General features: G+C 35.7%; 4 protein-coding genes across 10 annotated transcripts; 2 read left to right on the forward strand and 2 right to left on the reverse strand.

The window, feature by feature from the left end:
- The first annotated feature begins 200 nt into the window (after nucleotides 1-200).
- LOC106749031 (transmembrane protein 208) lies at nucleotides 201-1874 on the forward strand. The gene is made up of 5 exons (XM_014628067.1): nucleotides 201-477; nucleotides 688-840; nucleotides 929-1065; nucleotides 1156-1240; nucleotides 1359-1874. Exons 1-5 carry the CDS (start codon nucleotides 472-474, stop codon nucleotides 1491-1493), a joined length of 516 nt encoding a protein of 171 aa, XP_014483553.1. The 5' UTR covers nucleotides 201-471; the 3' UTR covers nucleotides 1494-1874.
- A 298-nt stretch (nucleotides 1875-2172) lies between these two features.
- LOC106749030 (protein abrupt-like) lies at nucleotides 2173-7204 on the reverse strand. Of its 4 annotated transcripts, XM_014628064.1 has the most exons (5): nucleotides 7153-7204; nucleotides 6922-7089; nucleotides 6261-6461; nucleotides 5614-6190; nucleotides 2752-5097 (listed from the first exon to the last, which is right to left on the reverse strand). In XM_014628064.1, exons 3-5 carry the CDS (start codon nucleotides 6453-6455, stop codon nucleotides 3449-3451), a joined length of 2421 nt encoding a protein of 806 aa, XP_014483550.1. In that variant the 5' UTR covers nucleotides 6456-6461; nucleotides 6922-7089; nucleotides 7153-7204; the 3' UTR covers nucleotides 2752-3448. The 4 variants fall into 4 exon arrangements, with proteins under 4 accessions (XP_014483552.1, XP_014483550.1, XP_014483549.1 ...); XM_014628066.1 differs by having other exon boundaries at nucleotides 2173-2844; nucleotides 6922-7204; XM_014628063.1 differs by having other exon boundaries at nucleotides 6922-7204.
- A 969-nt stretch (nucleotides 7205-8173) lies between these two features.
- On the forward strand, nucleotides 8174-12085 carry LOC106749036 (leucine-rich repeat-containing protein 48-like). Its single transcript, XM_014628077.1, has 9 exons — nucleotides 8174-8391; nucleotides 8722-9005; nucleotides 9094-9266; nucleotides 9357-9514; nucleotides 9828-10020; nucleotides 10143-10347; nucleotides 10459-10707; nucleotides 10778-10854; nucleotides 11918-12085. The coding sequence occupies exons 1-9, from the start codon at nucleotides 8220-8222 to the stop codon at nucleotides 12057-12059; spliced, it is 1653 nt and encodes a 550-aa protein (XP_014483563.1). The 5' UTR covers nucleotides 8174-8219; the 3' UTR covers nucleotides 12060-12085.
- Nucleotides 12086-12129: 44 nt separating this feature from the next.
- On the reverse strand, nucleotides 12130-16060 carry LOC106749037 (enoyl-CoA delta isomerase 1, mitochondrial-like). Of its 4 annotated transcripts, none has more exons than XM_014628080.1 (7): nucleotides 15936-16060; nucleotides 14835-14892; nucleotides 13321-13462; nucleotides 12959-13230; nucleotides 12707-12885; nucleotides 12505-12626; nucleotides 12130-12428 (listed from the first exon to the last, which is right to left on the reverse strand). In XM_014628080.1, exons 3-7 carry the CDS (start codon nucleotides 13421-13423, stop codon nucleotides 12262-12264), a joined length of 843 nt encoding a protein of 280 aa, XP_014483566.1. In that variant the 5' UTR covers nucleotides 13424-13462; nucleotides 14835-14892; nucleotides 15936-16060; the 3' UTR covers nucleotides 12130-12261. The 4 variants fall into 4 exon arrangements, with proteins under 4 accessions (XP_014483566.1, XP_014483567.1, XP_014483564.1 ...); XM_014628081.1 differs by having other exon boundaries at nucleotides 13321-13474; XM_014628078.1 differs by lacking the exon at nucleotides 15936-16060 and having other exon boundaries at nucleotides 14835-14916.
- Nucleotides 16061-17093: the final 1033 nt, after the last annotated feature.

The raw sequence follows: 17093 nt of genomic DNA on the forward strand, positions 1-17093 counted from the left end.
TTAGTGCAAAAAATCGTTAATATAAATTACAAATTTATATATATAATTCTAAAATATGAAATTGTATTATAATAATTATTAAGTCGGTATGTGGTGCGATTGTGATAATTTAAATCAAAAATTATTAGAGTTGATTCAAAAGTCTATTGCCCTGATAAATGAGAAGTCAATTCTTTAACAAAGCTATCTGAATTAGCGTTAGATTTCGAATTTCGTTGCCATTTGCGCGCTACTACTGCTGCTGCGGCCAACGACGCGTGTATGGTTGGTATGAAAACTATACGTTTCGGTATCGTTCGGCGTATGTGTCGGCATGGTTTGGGGATTCCTCACGTGTGCACGACGCAGTGTCGGGCGTTAGGTTAACCTCTTGTCACCGACAGTTACCAGTCTTTCTTCATCATCAATTTCAATGTCGTTTGCTCCAAGTTAGAGAACAATTCTTCCCCAACAGGATATATTACAGTCAAGATGACAGTGAGTGTCTCGCGTCTGCTTCCTGCTGAATCTTCATATTTGACCGAGATGGACACTTCCATAATGAATGATCTAAATTGTTCAAACGATTCGTAACATAAGTTCACTGAAAAGTAACGCGAAAACTCGCTGTATGCGCGCGACCGTTATCGACGATGAGTCGTCGAGCTGTAAGGAACATTCACGACTGACAATTGTTATTTTTCGCAGACGAAAAAAGGCAAAGTAGCGACCAAGGGTGCGAAGCAGATAGTGGAGGAGAATCAGTCCACGCTGAGATTCTACACCAACATGGCCTTGGGCGCGATGGGAATTTACTTCGCCTTGATGATGACGTTGTTCAATTTTACGACTCTGGCAATAGTAAGTTCTGCCTTCCGGACAGTTCCAATAGAATGCTGCAGTCATTGAGTCAAAAGACTCCTCAACATGTGTTGCATTATCATTACAGACTCTAACGGCATTTTCTGGCATAGTATATGTAGGCAGCTGCCAGTTTATGCACTATATGGCTCGCGCCACTTATTCAGAGTCTGGTCAGCTTCTGGACTCCGGTGTGGATCTCAACATGGAAGGAGGCATAGCGGAGTAAGTGATTGTTACGATTTGTATGAATCCATTGTATTGTTTATAATATTGTTATTTCTCATTGGAGAATGATTTAATTACTCTGTCTAGGAATGTCAAAGATTTAATTATATTGACATCAGGAGTACAAGTGTTGTCTCTTGTATCAAACTACTTTTGGTTGCTGTGGCTCCTTGTAAGTACCGATAAAGACTAATTATTTGTATTATTCCATTTATTCGATACAGGAAAGAGTTTGCGAATGTGTGATGTCAAATTTCTTTGGTATATATTACACTAGAAATTATGCACAGGCACCATTAAGAGGAGGCTGGATGCTCTGGAAGCAAGTCTTGTCTCCATGGTTCTTTGCTGAACCACAAGAATTGCCTGAAATGACTGAGAAGAAGCAACGCAAATTGGAAAAGAAAATGGCGAGACGTCACTAGTGAAGTTTCCAGGTGTCACAGTGCAATACAGAAACTCTGTCAGTGGCAATTGTTTTATTCAGGGAATGGGGAAATAAGCTAAGGAGATATTGAGAACAAAAAAGTCGTCGCGATGTAGGTGGTTCTCTTTTTTACAAAAGATTCGAGAGTCGTGATAGTTTCATATTTATGATAGAAGGTAAGTAGGTCGGACTCAAGGCTTTCGTGGTATCACGAAGAAAGATGAGTTTTCTAATGTCTGAGGAGTCTGCAAATTAGGAGAAAATACGTCGTCTTTGCTCAGGCATTCCAAACGATAAATTTGCGATAGATCACTTCGACGTTGTTCACATCGTTAATTCTGAAAGTTAATGGTCTTTTGTAATTATAGGAATAACATAATTCCGTTGTTTTTCTTTAAAGATCTTCCACTGTGCGCGAGAAGTACAGTGCAACAAAGTGGTGAACAGGTGCCTTCATGGGAATGAAGAAATAAGCACGTCTGAAACGCGTGTCTTCATAGACGTGGAAGGATCGAAAACTATAATTGTACTTACGATACTCGCGAATGCTATATATATATATATATATATATATTTGAAAATTCAGTCGTTCTTCTTACAGCACGAGTACATCTAATCGACATCAGGTTGCGATCTATCGGAGTGAATCGATGGATATTGCCATTTTCTCGGTGATGTCGCATATAAATAAGTCTGCTATATTTATTAAATTCTGAAAGTTTACGAATCACAGTCGCATTTAAATCTATAACATACTGTATAGGTTTACAATCATTTTCCTTAGGAATGCTTTACTGGAACAAAAGTTATCGGTGGTGACGTCGCATCATTCCGATTTCGACCTTGTATACACAGCGGTTATATATATATGTAGTATTTATATTAATCATTAAACTTATTCTCTATACATTGGTCACGGAATGCTTTTGTACAGCCTGCCATGAGTTTTCTCTCCTTAGGCCAACTTTTGTACTTCCGGCTATGTTTCTCTTCTGGTCTTTCTCGTCCTGCAACTCTTGCGTGCTTGTATGCTTCTATTGGCGATTTGTCTTATATGACTCGTACGGCAGTGTTTCCCCCCTACACGCTGTCGGTGTCTAGGCCTTTCTTCTTCCGGTAATCGTGCTCGGACTCGTAAGCCGGCGGATGATTGTGATCGTCCACTCCCGTGGGCATAAACGTCTCCGAGATCACCGCGCATTTACCTCGACAGCCACGATGTTGCTCTGCACAACGGTAGTGCAACCTGTTCAGCCCCTCGGAACGTGACGTCATGTTGTAAACATATCCCGCGTGTACCAACTGCGGTCTGCCTCTGGCTGATAACCGGTACGTCACTGGTACTTCCGCTGCGAAATCACGTCAATTTACTTTTTATCGATGGATTAATCGTTTCAGCAGTCAAAAAAAGGCTGATGAGAATCTGAATAACAGATATTTGCATATCTGTATCTACTGAGTATCTACTGTAGTTTCAACATTCAATTCCTGCAGACGCACACTGAATGTTTCAATCTGCTTCTACTCTTTCTCAGTGACAGTTTAAGTCGTTATTCGTTGAATGTCAGACTCATTTGCCTCTTTTGTTTGATATTTACATTAACCGTTTGAGTGCCAAGCGGCGCGATCGCGCTTCTTCTGTTCTCTTCTGAAAACTGCAACGCTCTGGGCTGCGAAGCCCATAATCACAGCAGGCTCGGTTTTTCTCGATGCACAACTTTACGGTGACCTTTCAATCTTCGGTAAAAAAAGATAAAATTGGAGTAATTTTACATTTTATAGGTTTACATACTTTTATTCATATAAAAAATTCATTTACAAATCGCTATAATAATGTAATGAAGTATGCTATGTAGAATAAACTATAAAAAACAATAATAAAATATTTGTTGAACGAAATAGCTGATAAAAAACGAATTTTAATTTGAATTTAACATTTGGATGCAAATATTATTAAAATTTACACACATGCTTGTGAAGACACAATGGATGCAAACCTTTTTTACATCCTACACAAATTAAGTTGGACCTTTTAATAACATTGTTCTTTGTACTGCAGACTATGCAACGCCTCAAATTGCGCCCTGGTAGTTTTTCTAACCCGTATGGTTTTTCCCCCTTCATGATACACGTGTCTTTTCTTGTTCGAGTCCATTCATCTTCTATTTTAGAAATTATATTAGACGTGTATTGGAGTCGTGATATTGCTTGCCTTCCTACAGTTTCTTTATATAGCAAATACGAATTTAATACCATCCGTGAAATTATATTAAAGGTCACTTTCTTCCAGTACTTTAGAGTGCGACGTTCATCTAAATAAGTATACAACATCTTGTCGGATTCGTCCACACCACCCATAAAATTATTATATGAATGAATAATGTTTGGTTTTGTCTTCTCTCTTTCCCTTCCATAGCGTTTTTTAACCACTGTTGCATTCGCTGTTGACGCCTCCGTAGAAATCAACAAAACGGGGTTCTTCGAAGATCGTTTCTCGCGATGTGCGCATAGAAGCACTTCCCCGTTTTGAAAATATTTCGTTTCTCCAACCTTTACTTGCTTAGCTTCACTTGGAATGTCTTTTCTATTTTTTCTTATTGTGCCTGTTATATAGGTATTTTTTGTATATAAAAATTTTGCCAAAGCATTACTTGTAAAAAAATTATCCACATATATATGATGTCCTTTATTCAAACAATCAGCATCTTGCAGTAGTTTTTCAACAACATCGTACCCAAGCCCATTTTTCGAAACCTTTGATTTCGCGTTTCGGTAACAGTAAAATGATATGCAATATTTGGATACAGCATTGCAAAGCATCCAAAATTTTATGCCCCACTTGTGATGTTTTTTGTTCGGTAAATATTGCGTGATGCTTGAGTGACACAGCGTTTCCACCAAAGATTCGTCAATGGACAACATTTTCTGTGGCGTGTAATGCATTTGAAATACTTGATTGGCGTGCTCCAGAATTGGATTAAATTTCGCACATGCGTCATATTTTCCATGGCTTGGTGGGAAACATTTTTTATTGTCGATTACATGGAAACATCTTAAAATATTTTGGAATCTGTTCCTTGAGAACATTTTACTAAACCAGGGTATTGCTCTTGAACCTACAGCCCAATATGAATATATCGTTGGCTTTCTTGTTATTCCCATTTCCAATAAAACTGCAAGAAAGGCCTTCATTTCCAGGACAGTAACTGGATACCAATCTATCAGTCTCGACTTAGAATTTGGAATGGATGCTGATATTAATTCTTTGGCATATCTATTTGTTTCTTGAACCATCATTGCCCAAAGCGAATCAGTAAAAGAGAGATTGAAGTAAACAATCGGTTTGGAACTAACAGGTAAATGATGTTGCAGTCTGGATCTTTCTACAAATTCGAATGGATTGCCATTGTGATTGTATTCATTTTCCATAATTCTAATATATTTTGAGGTGTGTCTAGTGTTTTGGATATCACTATCAGAATCAGAATTGTCGATCACATTAATTCTTCTTTTTTTAAAACTGACAACATCATCATCATTGCTGTCGCAATTCGAATCCGTTAATACCGTGCTATTCATCTTACGTTTCGAAGTCATTATTGCTGAAGGGCATAAAATAATAATAAAATACAATTATATCATTTTATATTATAGATTACATATGAAATTATTGAAATTATTGTTCCACATACCTTCTATATATGCAATAAAATCTTTAAATAATGTTTTTATATGATTTGAACGCACTGATGTCACTAAGAATTGATGCACAGGAGACTGTCAGAACGAAACTGAACTGTAGGAAATGATTATTGCATGTAAGCTGAAAACAGCGCAATCGCGTCGCTTGGCAAGTTTCGACACGGAATAAAACAAGCGCTATCGCGCCGCTTGGCAATTTTCGACACGGAATATAACAAGCGCTATCGCGCCGCTTGGCAAGTTTCGACACGGAATATAACAAGCGCTATCGCGCCGCTTGGCAAGTTTCGATCGGGAAATGAGAAAGGCCCGTGGCACTCAAACGGTTAATATTTCATATGTAATGGCATAAGCTTTAGAATAATATAAATCGCAAACAACAATTTTATGACAAACAATACAATAAAATGCTGTACCTGATTGCATCGAATTGTCGTTCGAATTTGATTTATTAGTTAATGAAAGTATTTCTTGATCACCGTTATTAAAATCATTGTCCTCAATTTCACATTTACTATGTTCACTTTCAGAATCATTCGCATCTTGATTATCGTCCGATAATAGATAGATATCATCATTAGTGTTATTAATATTTACATCATCCTTTGGTTGCTTGACCGAGTCATTTTCATGCTCGGGCAAATGTCTCTTTCTTTTTCTCATGTTTTTCTTGCTTATCTTCTGAGAACAAGCAGAGCCATCTGACAATTTCCTTTTATTTCCCTGTTCGCTGTTAGCGTCCGACAATATGTTAACATTTTCTGAATTACACTGTGCATGCGATGCATTGACGTAGTTATTTATCATTGGCATGATTTGTCCTTCTCGATCCTCCAAACCTTTTATCTGGAATATCTGTGCCATTTTCAAAAATGTAGGTAGGTCCTCTCGTTTCACGCTCACCTCTCCTTGATACATGAACTTTAGTAGAGCCTCAATCTCCATATGTTTTATGTCTTTAAGTATTATCACCGGATGCTGACAGGGATTTGTCTATGAAACAATGGAGTTTTTAATAAATTGCGTTTACTATAGGATATCATGAAAAATGAAATAACTGTACCTTAAATATGTTTTTGAAGTAAGGACTGCATACTGAGAGAACTAGCTTGTGGGCTGTTATTAATTGACCATCTACAGCAAGTGTTACATCAACCAAATTATTCTCATTCAAATGGGAGAGAAGACCAGATTTCATAGTTTCGACATAGTTATCCCACTTTAAAGAAAACTCTTTTGACAAAGATTCTGTGGCCATGTTTATCTACAGCAAAATAATTCTTTTAATGATCTATATTTCTTAAATTATCATAAAATAACTTTTTATCAATTGCTTTTACTTTCATATATATATATAACAAAAAAAGCATATCAATAGAGAGAAATAATAGCTTTGGAAAGTTATGTTAATTAAATATTTAATTAATGTACATGTACACACATATATTTAGATAATATTATGTTGCTATGTGAAAAATTCATAGGTTAATATTAATATACTTGTAACAATTAATATATGTGAAGGAAAACCCTAATAATATCCTTATTAATTGATAATGTAAAAATAATTTGGTACATTTATATATTTCAATAATTATTATATTCCCCATTACTATTATACAAATTAAAATATTTCATGTAGTTATGATCAATGCAAACTAAAATATTTTAATGATTTGAATTTCTAATAGCAATTCTCATATTATAGGATAAAAATTTATCACCTCTCTTCTAAAGTCCGACTGTGCTGTAACGAAGATCAACGAGGATGCACCTATTACAATAGCTGTCAAACATTTCTGCCACCAAAGGATAATGATGGTACGACTGCCACCGTGATTCTTGTAACTTTATTCAATAATGAATTCATTTTCATCGGTTCTCAATATTAGCTGAAATTCCAGATTTTGTGTTTTACAAGCGAATGTAACAATTTTATTTATATTAACACATACATAGCGAAAGAAACGTGACTAATTAGACTAATGTTATAAAATTATGCCTGAATATGTGCAGTAAAGATAAATATACCCGAGTCCGTTGATTTGTCCTATTCTAGGCTGTGGTATTATATACGTCATACAATAAGTATTGGTCGGATTGGCTGTCGGATAGAGAATCTTCAGGGTCCCTAATATATTTTTAGACACCCTAGAAAATCTCTATCTGACAGCCAATCGATACATAGTCCGATATATTCGTCACACGAAATGAAATCTTGGATTTAGATGTAACAAATCAAACTTATAGGTTGCCCAGACTGTTTATTTTTTTCATTCGAATATGTGCGAACCTCGATTCGTCCGGGACAAGAATCTAATAAGGTAATTCTGAAAGATGCCTGACTTGAATAATTGTAAAGCGTTAATAAGAAAAATTTCTGGTCGCGTTTTACTTTTCAATTCGCGAACATTTAATGCAAATTTCTTTATAAATATGTAAAATACACATGAAATTTTAATATATACGACATTCGTGTTATACAATATAAAATTTCAATTAATCTCTACTAAAATAATTGTAATTAAAATTGGTTTCGCATTTGTTATTATTAACGTTGCATAGTTTATGCTTTCCTTTCATTGAACTTCCTCAATTAAAAAAAAAAAAGAAAAATTACTTGCTTAAAGATTTTTTGAAACTTATAAAGGTCTTTGCATCCCTATTGAAAAAACTAAATGAGAATCCATATGGAATCCCATAGTTGCTTGGGGGGTTATATCTTTGGGGACTTGCCAACAAATCCAGGTCCTAAGTAATAATCCTTGTGGATTCTTATATGTATTTTTACACATGTGGATCCTTATATGGATTTTAATTTCCTATGTAAGTTTTTAATATTGCCCCTGAAAATCTGGCATTTTATGGACTAATTACATTAACGACAGGTTGCACACCATTGGTTGCGCGGGCAACGATAACGAGTTCCAAACAGTTCATGTATACATGTATACCTTTGCACACGTCCGTGCATTTATAATTTCTTTTTTACAATTAAAAATTCCAAAGCGAGATTAATAGAATGTACAAAAATGAAATGTCGTTTGAAGCCGCGCTGGAACCTGGCGTGATAACGCAAAGTATACTCATTTCTCTAGCAATCGATCAGGGACCAAAGGGAGAAGCCGGAAGATTGTTTTTGCAGGATGGAATTGAGTTGGACAAGCTGAAGGAAATACGTATCGAATTCCTTAGTAAGTTACATAATTATATAAAGATATCGTCGGCTTGCATAAATATAAAAAAAGGAATTTATTCACGTTGCAATGCAAGCAATATAACTTATAAATATTAATGATCCTGATATAGATATAATTATTGCAAGCAATATGCAAAAGCATTGTGTTTCCTTAGTATTTATTTTCATTATGAAACATCTCCTCTTCCTAGGATAAAATACAACTGTAATAATTGGTGCATTAAAATTATTTATTCTGTATATATACGATTTATATAAATGTAAGATTTCATAATTATTACTGCTTACTTTAATATTTTACTTCATGATTATTATTACTCCATAGATATCCTGAACATCGATTTCCTCTGGGTGCTGAAAGGTTTGGTGAAATTGACGCTGTCTCACAATATTATCGAACGAATCAAGAATCTGGACGAACTTGTTCATCTGCGCGAACTGGATCTCTCGTTCAACCACATCAAAGTTATGGAGAATCTAAATAATCTCGCACAGCTGGAGATTCTGCTTTTGTTCAGTAACGAAATCACCGTTGTACAGGGTATAGATAATTTGAGCAAACTGACTATCTTGAACATCGGCAAAAATAAAATCGCCAACTGGGAGCATGTACGTACATACATACAACCGGTGTTTCTCATCTCTTCTTACTTCCGTTTTTTATTTCTTCGTTTATCGTGATATTTTATCGCCGTAGGTTGCATACTTGCGCGATTTCAAGGCTCTACGGAGCTTAAACATGTGCGAAAATCCTTGCGCCGAAATCGACGGATACACGGATTATGTGTTCGCGTTTATACCGCAGCTGCTTTATTATCAATACAGGATGATACCTGAGGATGCGCGACAGTCCGCCATAGAAAAACACTAGTAATTATTGTCTCTTCGAAGTCGGGACGATTTTTCTAGATACACAGGCATTTCGCGTTGCAAGAAAGTAATGCTCAATCATCTATGCAGCCGAGTAATTTGTAATCTCGAGGAGATAAAGGCGAAGAAGCAAGCGGAAATCACGTTGCAACAAGAATTCGAGGAGAAGCTCAGGTTGTTAACCGCGTCGTACGTGGAGTATCTCGACAAAGATTATCTTTTCCAGGAAATGTTTGTTTCTGACAAGGGTATCATGCATGTCTTATTTTACTTGTAATTTGTGGTTATTTTACATAGGAACGAAAGTTTTACAATACGCTACTACTGCTACTACAATACTGCTACGAAAGTTTTACAATACGCAACATCTATTGAACAGCGCAAGATGATTCGAATGTAATAAAGCTCATCTCGTTCCATCCGATAGACGTTGCATATTGAACAATTTTCGCAGCACCTTGTATATACAATAACATAATTATAAGCACAGTTGGAGCAGATAAAATAAAATATTATCGTGTATGAATATATAACTCATCTAATTGTATTATGTCGCGTTAGATGGCAAGGTTCTCAATAGGATAACTAAAGAAACGCAGGAGATATTTGAGAAATACAGAGAATCCTTTTCCGCGATATGCAACGAATTATGCGAGCTGGGTTTGCAAGAACATAAGAAGAGAACCGAAGTAATACTACCGTTTGAGGTTGCTGTTAACGAAAGCGAGGAGAATATGCAAGACGAATCGAGAAAGTAAAGGATGAAATATCAGAATTTAATGTGGACCTGCGGTCCACGTTTATTTTAATTTACGTGGCATTTAAAACTCTGTGGTATTTATTTTAACTTATGTTATTTTAAATCTTATATATAAGAATTGTGGATGAAATGCTTGAGAGGAAGATAGTGATATTTGCGGATATAAAGGATGCAGTGGAAGCTCTGATAGAAGCGGAGGGCGATGCGGCTGGCGAAATCGCTGAGAAAACAAAGCGATTATTCAACGAATTCAATTATCTGTTACAAAACACACGAAATCGGCTAATGTCCAAAGAACTCGTGTTACACAAACAATTGGAAGTAAGCGCGTATATTAATTCATTCTACGAAAAATATCGCGAGTTAAATTAACAGTTTAATTTTTTCTTTTTAAATTTAAATTTAGAATTTTTTTAATTTTAATAAAAAAAGGAGCTAAACAAAGTCTTCAAGACGAACATGACAGATATAGTAAACTCGTTCTTGGAAGCTGCTCGTTTAATCTTCTCACGTTTGCGAGACGCAGAAGCTGAATATAACGATTCCTTGAATATGGCAGTTCTACGTCACATAAGTGGTTTTTGCGAGGATGCGAGCGTACCGGTTCACCTGATAAATCAGTGCGGCGATAAGGACACTTTGGCGTTTACTCTTGCCACGTCGCATGATATACATTTGCAGGTGAATATATTATAAATAACTTGGAAATTGTTCAGGACGATTAGAGCAACTCACTGATCTATCGATTCAGATTATAGATAAGCGGGAACGACGCATGATCAATCGGCTCGATGATTGGCTCAAAGAATATATCGGTCAATTGATAACGTAAGTGGTGAATATTTTAAAATCATATAACTTGATACTGTTTTTTTCCACACAATGGACCTCACCTTTATTGTATGACTTGATAACATAGGCGTAGTCAAGAGAGGAAGGGGGGGGGCGTTTTTAAATGGCTTACTTTTAAATTTTGACAAAGAGAAACAATTGTAAAAATCATAAAAGTGAAGAAATATAGCTGATATTCCGGTTTAAACTATCTCGATACATTACAATCTGCAAAAAAATTACATTTTGCAAAAAAACTATTGATTGAGTAAAAGAAATAAATAATTTTTTGTTCTTCCATCTTTTTCATCCTGTTGGTCGTTATAAATAGATCAGTCATTTGAATTTATCAATTTTAACCCTTTGCGGACGAGAGGCGACTCTCGGTCGCCACGGCGTTTCGCGCGACAGGACGAATGGCGAGTGAGAGGCGACAGTTGGTGTTTATGTAGATTACGTTACCTCCAATCAATAGGAACGCATTATTGGTTCTTGGAAAGATTCCTTAGCTGTTGATGTTCTTTCTACGAAGCGTGAAATGACACATCAAGATCAACCTCCAATTCTGACGAAATTCGGCTAAACGGAAAGCTTCATGTAAAGACACTCGACACATCTGCGAAAATCGCCTCGTCCTGCTATCTCACCCGGCCGAAAAAGTCGTCGTCCGCAAAGGGTTAATAGCAGTTTCTCAGTTTCAGCGACTTCAATGTTTTGCACATATATGTTCGTCACGACTGACTTATTAGTTATTTGCTGCACATTTTTATCCCATTGTGCAATTTAAGTACTATCAGCGAAAAGATTAAAAAAATTTACTGAATATCCGCGAAGACTGGCTTTAATATAAATAATAGGTTAAAAATAGTTTAAAAATAAAGGTTAATATAAATATGCTAATGAGTTTATGCTGACAAATTTCGTGTGCAAATAAATTTTTTATTCTCCCCTCTTGACTGAAATCCTGGCTACGTCTATGTTTACTAATGTACAAAATCAAGATATGAGAAGGCTTAATGATTTCACTGAAACACGATCTTTTTTTTTTTTTCATGAATAGGAATGAAACCAAACGGTGTCGCCAGCATATATTGGAAATATCGCATTTCTTCAGATCGCAAGAAGAAGAATTTAATACGCTCAGTGTACCGCAGCAATTAAATATAACAGACATTGAACTGGATGACGTCGCTATGTTGTAAAACTGATGATCAACGTACAACATTCCGGCTACGCACACGCGGACACGGGATAAAATTCATAACAGAAACGTAAGTTTCAAGTAACAAAGTCAAAATATATATTTATGTAAAACCATGAAAATCTGCATACAAAGGCACTATTCAAGAATACAAAATCTAATATAAGAATATAAAATCTGAATATCTTCCCTCACCGAAGTAATTATTGTTGCTTCTGTTTTAAAAACTCGATGTAACGTTTAAGGCCATTCTGTATCTCTGGCAATTGTATCAGATTTACGAAGACTTCAGTATCAGCCTCTTTATTTTTTTTAAACCACTCGATTAGGTTCTCTCGCATAGCTAACTTGGTCTGAGTCCTGCCAAGTTCTTTCATACAATAACGTTTGATTAGTATACAAGTATAACGATATGTGAGACACACAATAATGAAGCTCATACTTACTTGGTATATTCTCAAAAGATAATATGTAATCTTTGCTCTTTTCAATAGCGTCCGCTTTGTCTTTAGCTAGTTCGTCCACGAGACCGATTTCCAATGCCTTCTCGACTTTAAATTGTGACCCTCTGTGAATATGAGAATTATCTATTTGAAGTGCCTTATCGCAATTTATCGTATATCACGCATATTCTTTAATCTTACATACTTTAATAGCGCAAGCTCGGCTTTTCGGTAGCCCAACAACGAGATATACAGATCTCTGAACCATTTCGGGGCGACGAGACCTAATTGCGTTTCGTTCAGTCCAATAGAATGTTTGCCTTGAACGAAAACTCTGTACTCAGTAGATATTGCAAGCAGACAACCTCCGGCAGGACTGGCACCCTGTGCAAAATGATAGAGTAATGTATCTGTGTCACACGGGTACACGAGTAGGAATATGTTTGAGAATTTGTACATTGATTGCAGCAACTGTTGGAACCTCCATAGTATATAGGGTCAGCCAAGCATCTTGCAACGCCTGCCAATAGGTAGCGAGTTTATTTTTATCAGCGTTATACATCTCCATGAGATCTATTCCCGCTGAAAATATAGTTGGCAAGGACGACGTCAATATGACACCTTTGCTACGTGAGTTCTTCGCTTCCAATAGAGATGCTTTCAGTGAGTTTAGTAGCTCTGTATTTAAACTGTTAACTGGTGCCCTTGCCATAGATATAATATCGATTCCTGTTAAATAATTGAGAGAATTTATTAAAATAAAACTCGACAGAGTTATATCTTAAGAATATGTGTGTGAAGAATAGCAATAACTATCACCTGTGTCACTGTCTCGTGTTACTTCAACTAACTGTGAGCCAGTTGCGTAACACCTCTTCAGACACATTTGACCTCCTCTGATTATCGTTTTTAAACTTGCCATGGCGATGAAGAGAGTATCAGATTGGCTCAAGATGATAATCTGAAAAGTTAACTGAATATTTTTAATAAATCAGACGATTTTTATAGCAAGTTATAGTACGACAATATTCACTCTACTTTTAATATAATCAGTGAATACTTTAGAAAGTTATTCAAGACTGAAATAGTATAAATGATAACGGGGGAATAATAATGACAAGTTGAAGTTTATCAGACATAGAGATCTGATAGCCAATACTAATTTTTTACTATATATCATTTTCCTTTTTCTCCTACTTATCTACATTTCCTTCTATAATGGGAAGCATATAATTGGACATGATGCATTTATGCATGCATCAGCATAACATAACAAACCAATCAGAGTTCTATGTTTCTATCCTCATGATGGAAATAAAGTATGGTGAAAATAAAGTATTGGCCACGTTCAGCAAAACGTTTAATTTGCAATTGTTGGAAGTTTTCTGAGCTGAGATTGGATTATTCTTTTAAATCTACAGGAATAATTCAATGTCAACATAGGAAACTTTCAACACTTGCAAACTAAACTGTTGGTAAATATAGCCTTGACTTCACTTCACGTCATGCATTATGCATTATGTTGAAGTATATCTTATCTCTGCTTATCTCTGCTTATCTCTGCTTATCTCTTTCAAGACAGACATAATAACTTTGATTCTTGAAACTTCCAAAAGATGGAACAAGAAACAAATTGCCTAAAAAATAACTCCTCTTAACCTTTAGAGGGCCGGGATTTGAGAGGACATATCCGCCTTAGTAAAGTGGTAAAAAAGGTATCTTATATCATGGATTGACCATACACTAAATATCGATCATGGGTAGCGCCAATATATTGGCTTTCCGGCCCTCTAAAGGTTAAATTGAATAGGCAATGCGTCTAATAGCTAATTATATTTTCTCTCAAGAAAAAAACAAAAATCATTTTGTGTGTAGAATGCTGATGACAATCGTCGCTGTTCATTTTACACAAGACATTTTTAAGTTTGTTCTTTCCATATATTTATCTTATGTTTCTGCACATTAAGTACATTTATATTGTTAGCTATCTTCCTTCTAGTCACACTGAAGTTTGTTTCGTATCGTATGTTTAAAAAGCATCGGAGGAAATATATTTAAAAAAAAGTAACATTTTATCTACACATTCGAGATTGCACGAGGATGTAGACGAATATATTAATATACACGAAAGAATATATATCTTAAATACGTAATTTGTCATTTTTAGCTGATGATGAAGAATAAAATGGCCGAATGGAAAACGCACAATTCCTTATAGAAACAAATATAACACTAATATTGCGATCACATGATAAAGCAGAATTAAAAAAACTTATACTATTGCATATATCACATACAAAAGAAGAGAATGTAACAACTGAAAATATAATTACCGCTGAGTGTCGTACGACTGCTGGCGGTGTATCTGCCTCGCCACCACCTACCACGCCGCTGTACACCCGGCAATATAAAGTATATCATTGCATAATCATTAGATGCATTAGAGGACATGATATCAACACTCTGACGTCATTCTATGTTTATTATCTCTTGTTTTATATCTTATCTCGTGACTATCATATTTGGTACTTTTAAACGTAGACAATAATCAAATTGACCAATTACGACTAATTATCAAAAGAATAGGTAAGAGCCAATGAGCGATAAAGTTTTAGATTATTACACAATTAAAAATAACAGATCTATGAAATTATTAGACCCGTTATTTCTGTAATTTAGTTCTAGACTCTCCGCTACGAGCCGCCACTATACTTAACGAGAAACCATAGAGATATAAGAATAGAGGGAACAAGGGATATATGCTACCTGTAAGTGGAAGTGATAGAGGCAAAGAGAGAGATGGATGCCGAGTGTCCTATCTGTCTCTTTCTAGTCACGCGCTGGGATTCGCTGCCGCGCCAACGACGATATAGCTATACATTTTTCTCCATCCAATTCAAAGAAACTGTCATTGCTAAAATGATCACTGCAAATATATGCTTTTTTCACTTCAAAATACAAAGGTAGTTGAAGTATATTCAACCATTTACGCCTATATCTACATCCTTCGGTAGCCTACAACATTTAGATATTTTTTTAAATGTAGGAAAAAATAACATATAATTATTTGAGGTTACGTATTTGTACTTTCTTACGAGTGAAAACTGCGGTTACATCCAGGATAAGACTCCGCCTTGCATTTCAAACAATGCCTCATTTTTAAACAAATCGCGTCCAATTATTATTTTGTTAACGTTCGAATATTTAACGAATTTTAATTCTACACACATGTGCACGCATATTTACAAAACGAAATTTTAGTCTGCTTTCTCCCCTCCTGACGTCGCGTGGTCGTCTTGGCGGCTCATTGTAACAACCAATCACAGCGCTCAACTAGAAAGAGACAGATAGGACACTCGGCATCCATCCAGCGGAAGCGTTCCTGCATTTATTCTACTCTTTAATTCATCTTTGTTTCATCGAAAAAACTTTACCTGCTTCCCAGCGAATACTGTACTCCTTATTCACTCACTCAAATGTATTACAGAATTACAAAAAATCGTTTGTACACCAGAAATATGTAAACCTTCCCACTAACTGTAATTCTACTACACTCATAGGTCGAATAGGCAATAGATTCTAAGATCTTGTACACTTTTTTGTACACTCTTTATATCTTCAATAAAAAGAAAATGAGATAGTCATGTAACTAATGAGTTCGTGATGTAACTAAACGATAGTGTCAGGCGTACTTCTATTTCTTAAGTAGTATGATTCAAGGGTTGGACAGACATACTCTCCATTCTAATGAAACAAAGGCGAAATTCAACAGGCTGTACTTTACGCAATAATAATGTTATCGAAGTCGTTCAAAAAGCACTTTAAAGCTTGAAGTCTCTAGTTTTTAACCACATTAGCTAAATTAATGTTATCGTTCATTTTTGTAAACATTTTTCGAGTTAAACGAAAAATGACGACCAATCATTTTCAAACTTTCGTCTTTCAGTTGAGTTTTCAGAGCAAAAAATTATTTGATTAAAAAATGTGATACAGACGTTTTAAAGAGAAAATTTGATACTTTTTACATATTTGTTAACGAATGTCATACACATGGTCACAGAACGGTTGCAACAGTTTTTGCTTCTCATATTTCGAAACACAAAATTTATGACGAAGCGAACCTGTGAATTGACGATCATGTGCAGTAAGTGATCTGACAGTTGTCAAATTACATATACAAGGTGTAGGCATAAAGATAAATAATAGAGCAATTAGTTACATACGCTTTAATGCAAAAAAAATTAGGATTGAAAAATTAGAATTATATAAGGTTTTACTTTGCATATACAAACAATTTTTGTGATTTGCTGAGCATCTATGCAATGTTTTCTGTCCTGGTATTTCTACCCTATCTCCACCACCACTCACCCTGCTCCACCCTCAAGGTAGAGTTCCCAAACATAGCCCTGATCGAGAAAATTCTAATGAAAAATATGTCGTTATTCGACGTATTCGCAAATCGTCGTTTGTTTTGAACTCTCCTACACATCTCTTTGCTTCTCTCTCCTCGCTCTCGTTACAGCGCGCACACTCGCCTCGCACTCCGACGTCAGGCGGAAAGTGCAGGAAGTACAGGGAATGCGGACGAAGAG

This window comes from Dinoponera quadriceps, unplaced genomic scaffold, assembly GCF_001313825.1.
Source record: "Dinoponera quadriceps isolate SergipeBrazil2010 unplaced genomic scaffold, ASM131382v1 scaffold3061, whole genome shotgun sequence".
NCBI lineage: Eukaryota > Metazoa > Arthropoda > Insecta > Hymenoptera > Formicidae > Dinoponera > Dinoponera quadriceps.

Excerpts from the sequence above, each read along its gene's own strand:
- LOC106749037 (XM_014628080.1), bottom strand. The coding sequence starts at position 13,423 with ATGGCAAGTTTAAAAACGATAATCAGAGGAGGTCAAATGTGTCTGAAG. Across the intron at positions 13,231-13,320 it reads AACACGAGACAGTGACACAG|GAATCGATATTATATCTATG; the intron begins GTGATAGTTATT and ends ATTATTTAACAG. Across the intron at positions 12,627-12,706 it reads GCCGAGCTTGCGCTATTAAA|AGGGTCACAATTTAAAGTCG; the intron begins GTATGTAAGATT and ends TCATATTCACAG.
- LOC106749036 (XM_014628077.1), top strand. The coding sequence starts at position 8,220 with ATGTACAAAAATGAAATGTCGTTTGAAGCCGCGCTGGAACCTGGCGTG. Across the intron at positions 9,515-9,827 it reads AATGTTTGTTTCTGACAAGG|ATGGCAAGGTTCTCAATAGG; the intron begins GTATCATGCATG and ends ATGTCGCGTTAG. Across the intron at positions 10,708-10,777 it reads CGCATGATATACATTTGCAG|ATTATAGATAAGCGGGAACG; the intron begins GTGAATATATTA and ends CTATCGATTCAG.
- LOC106749030 (XM_014628064.1), bottom strand. The coding sequence starts at position 6,455 with ATGGCCACAGAATCTTTGTCAAAAGAGTTTTCTTTAAAGTGGGATAAC. Across the intron at positions 6,191-6,260 it reads ACTTCAAAAACATATTTAAG|ACAAATCCCTGTCAGCATCC; the intron begins GTACAGTTATTT and ends ATTGTTTCATAG. Across the intron at positions 5,098-5,613 it reads CGACAATTCGATGCAATCAG|CAATAATGACTTCGAAACGT; the intron begins GTACAGCATTTT and ends TATGCCCTTCAG.
- LOC106749031 (XM_014628067.1), top strand. Across the intron at positions 841-928 it reads ATTTTACGACTCTGGCAATA|ACTCTAACGGCATTTTCTGG; the intron begins GTAAGTTCTGCC and ends TTATCATTACAG. Across the intron at positions 1,241-1,358 it reads TTTGGTTGCTGTGGCTCCTT|GCACCATTAAGAGGAGGCTG; the intron begins GTAAGTACCGAT and ends AATTATGCACAG.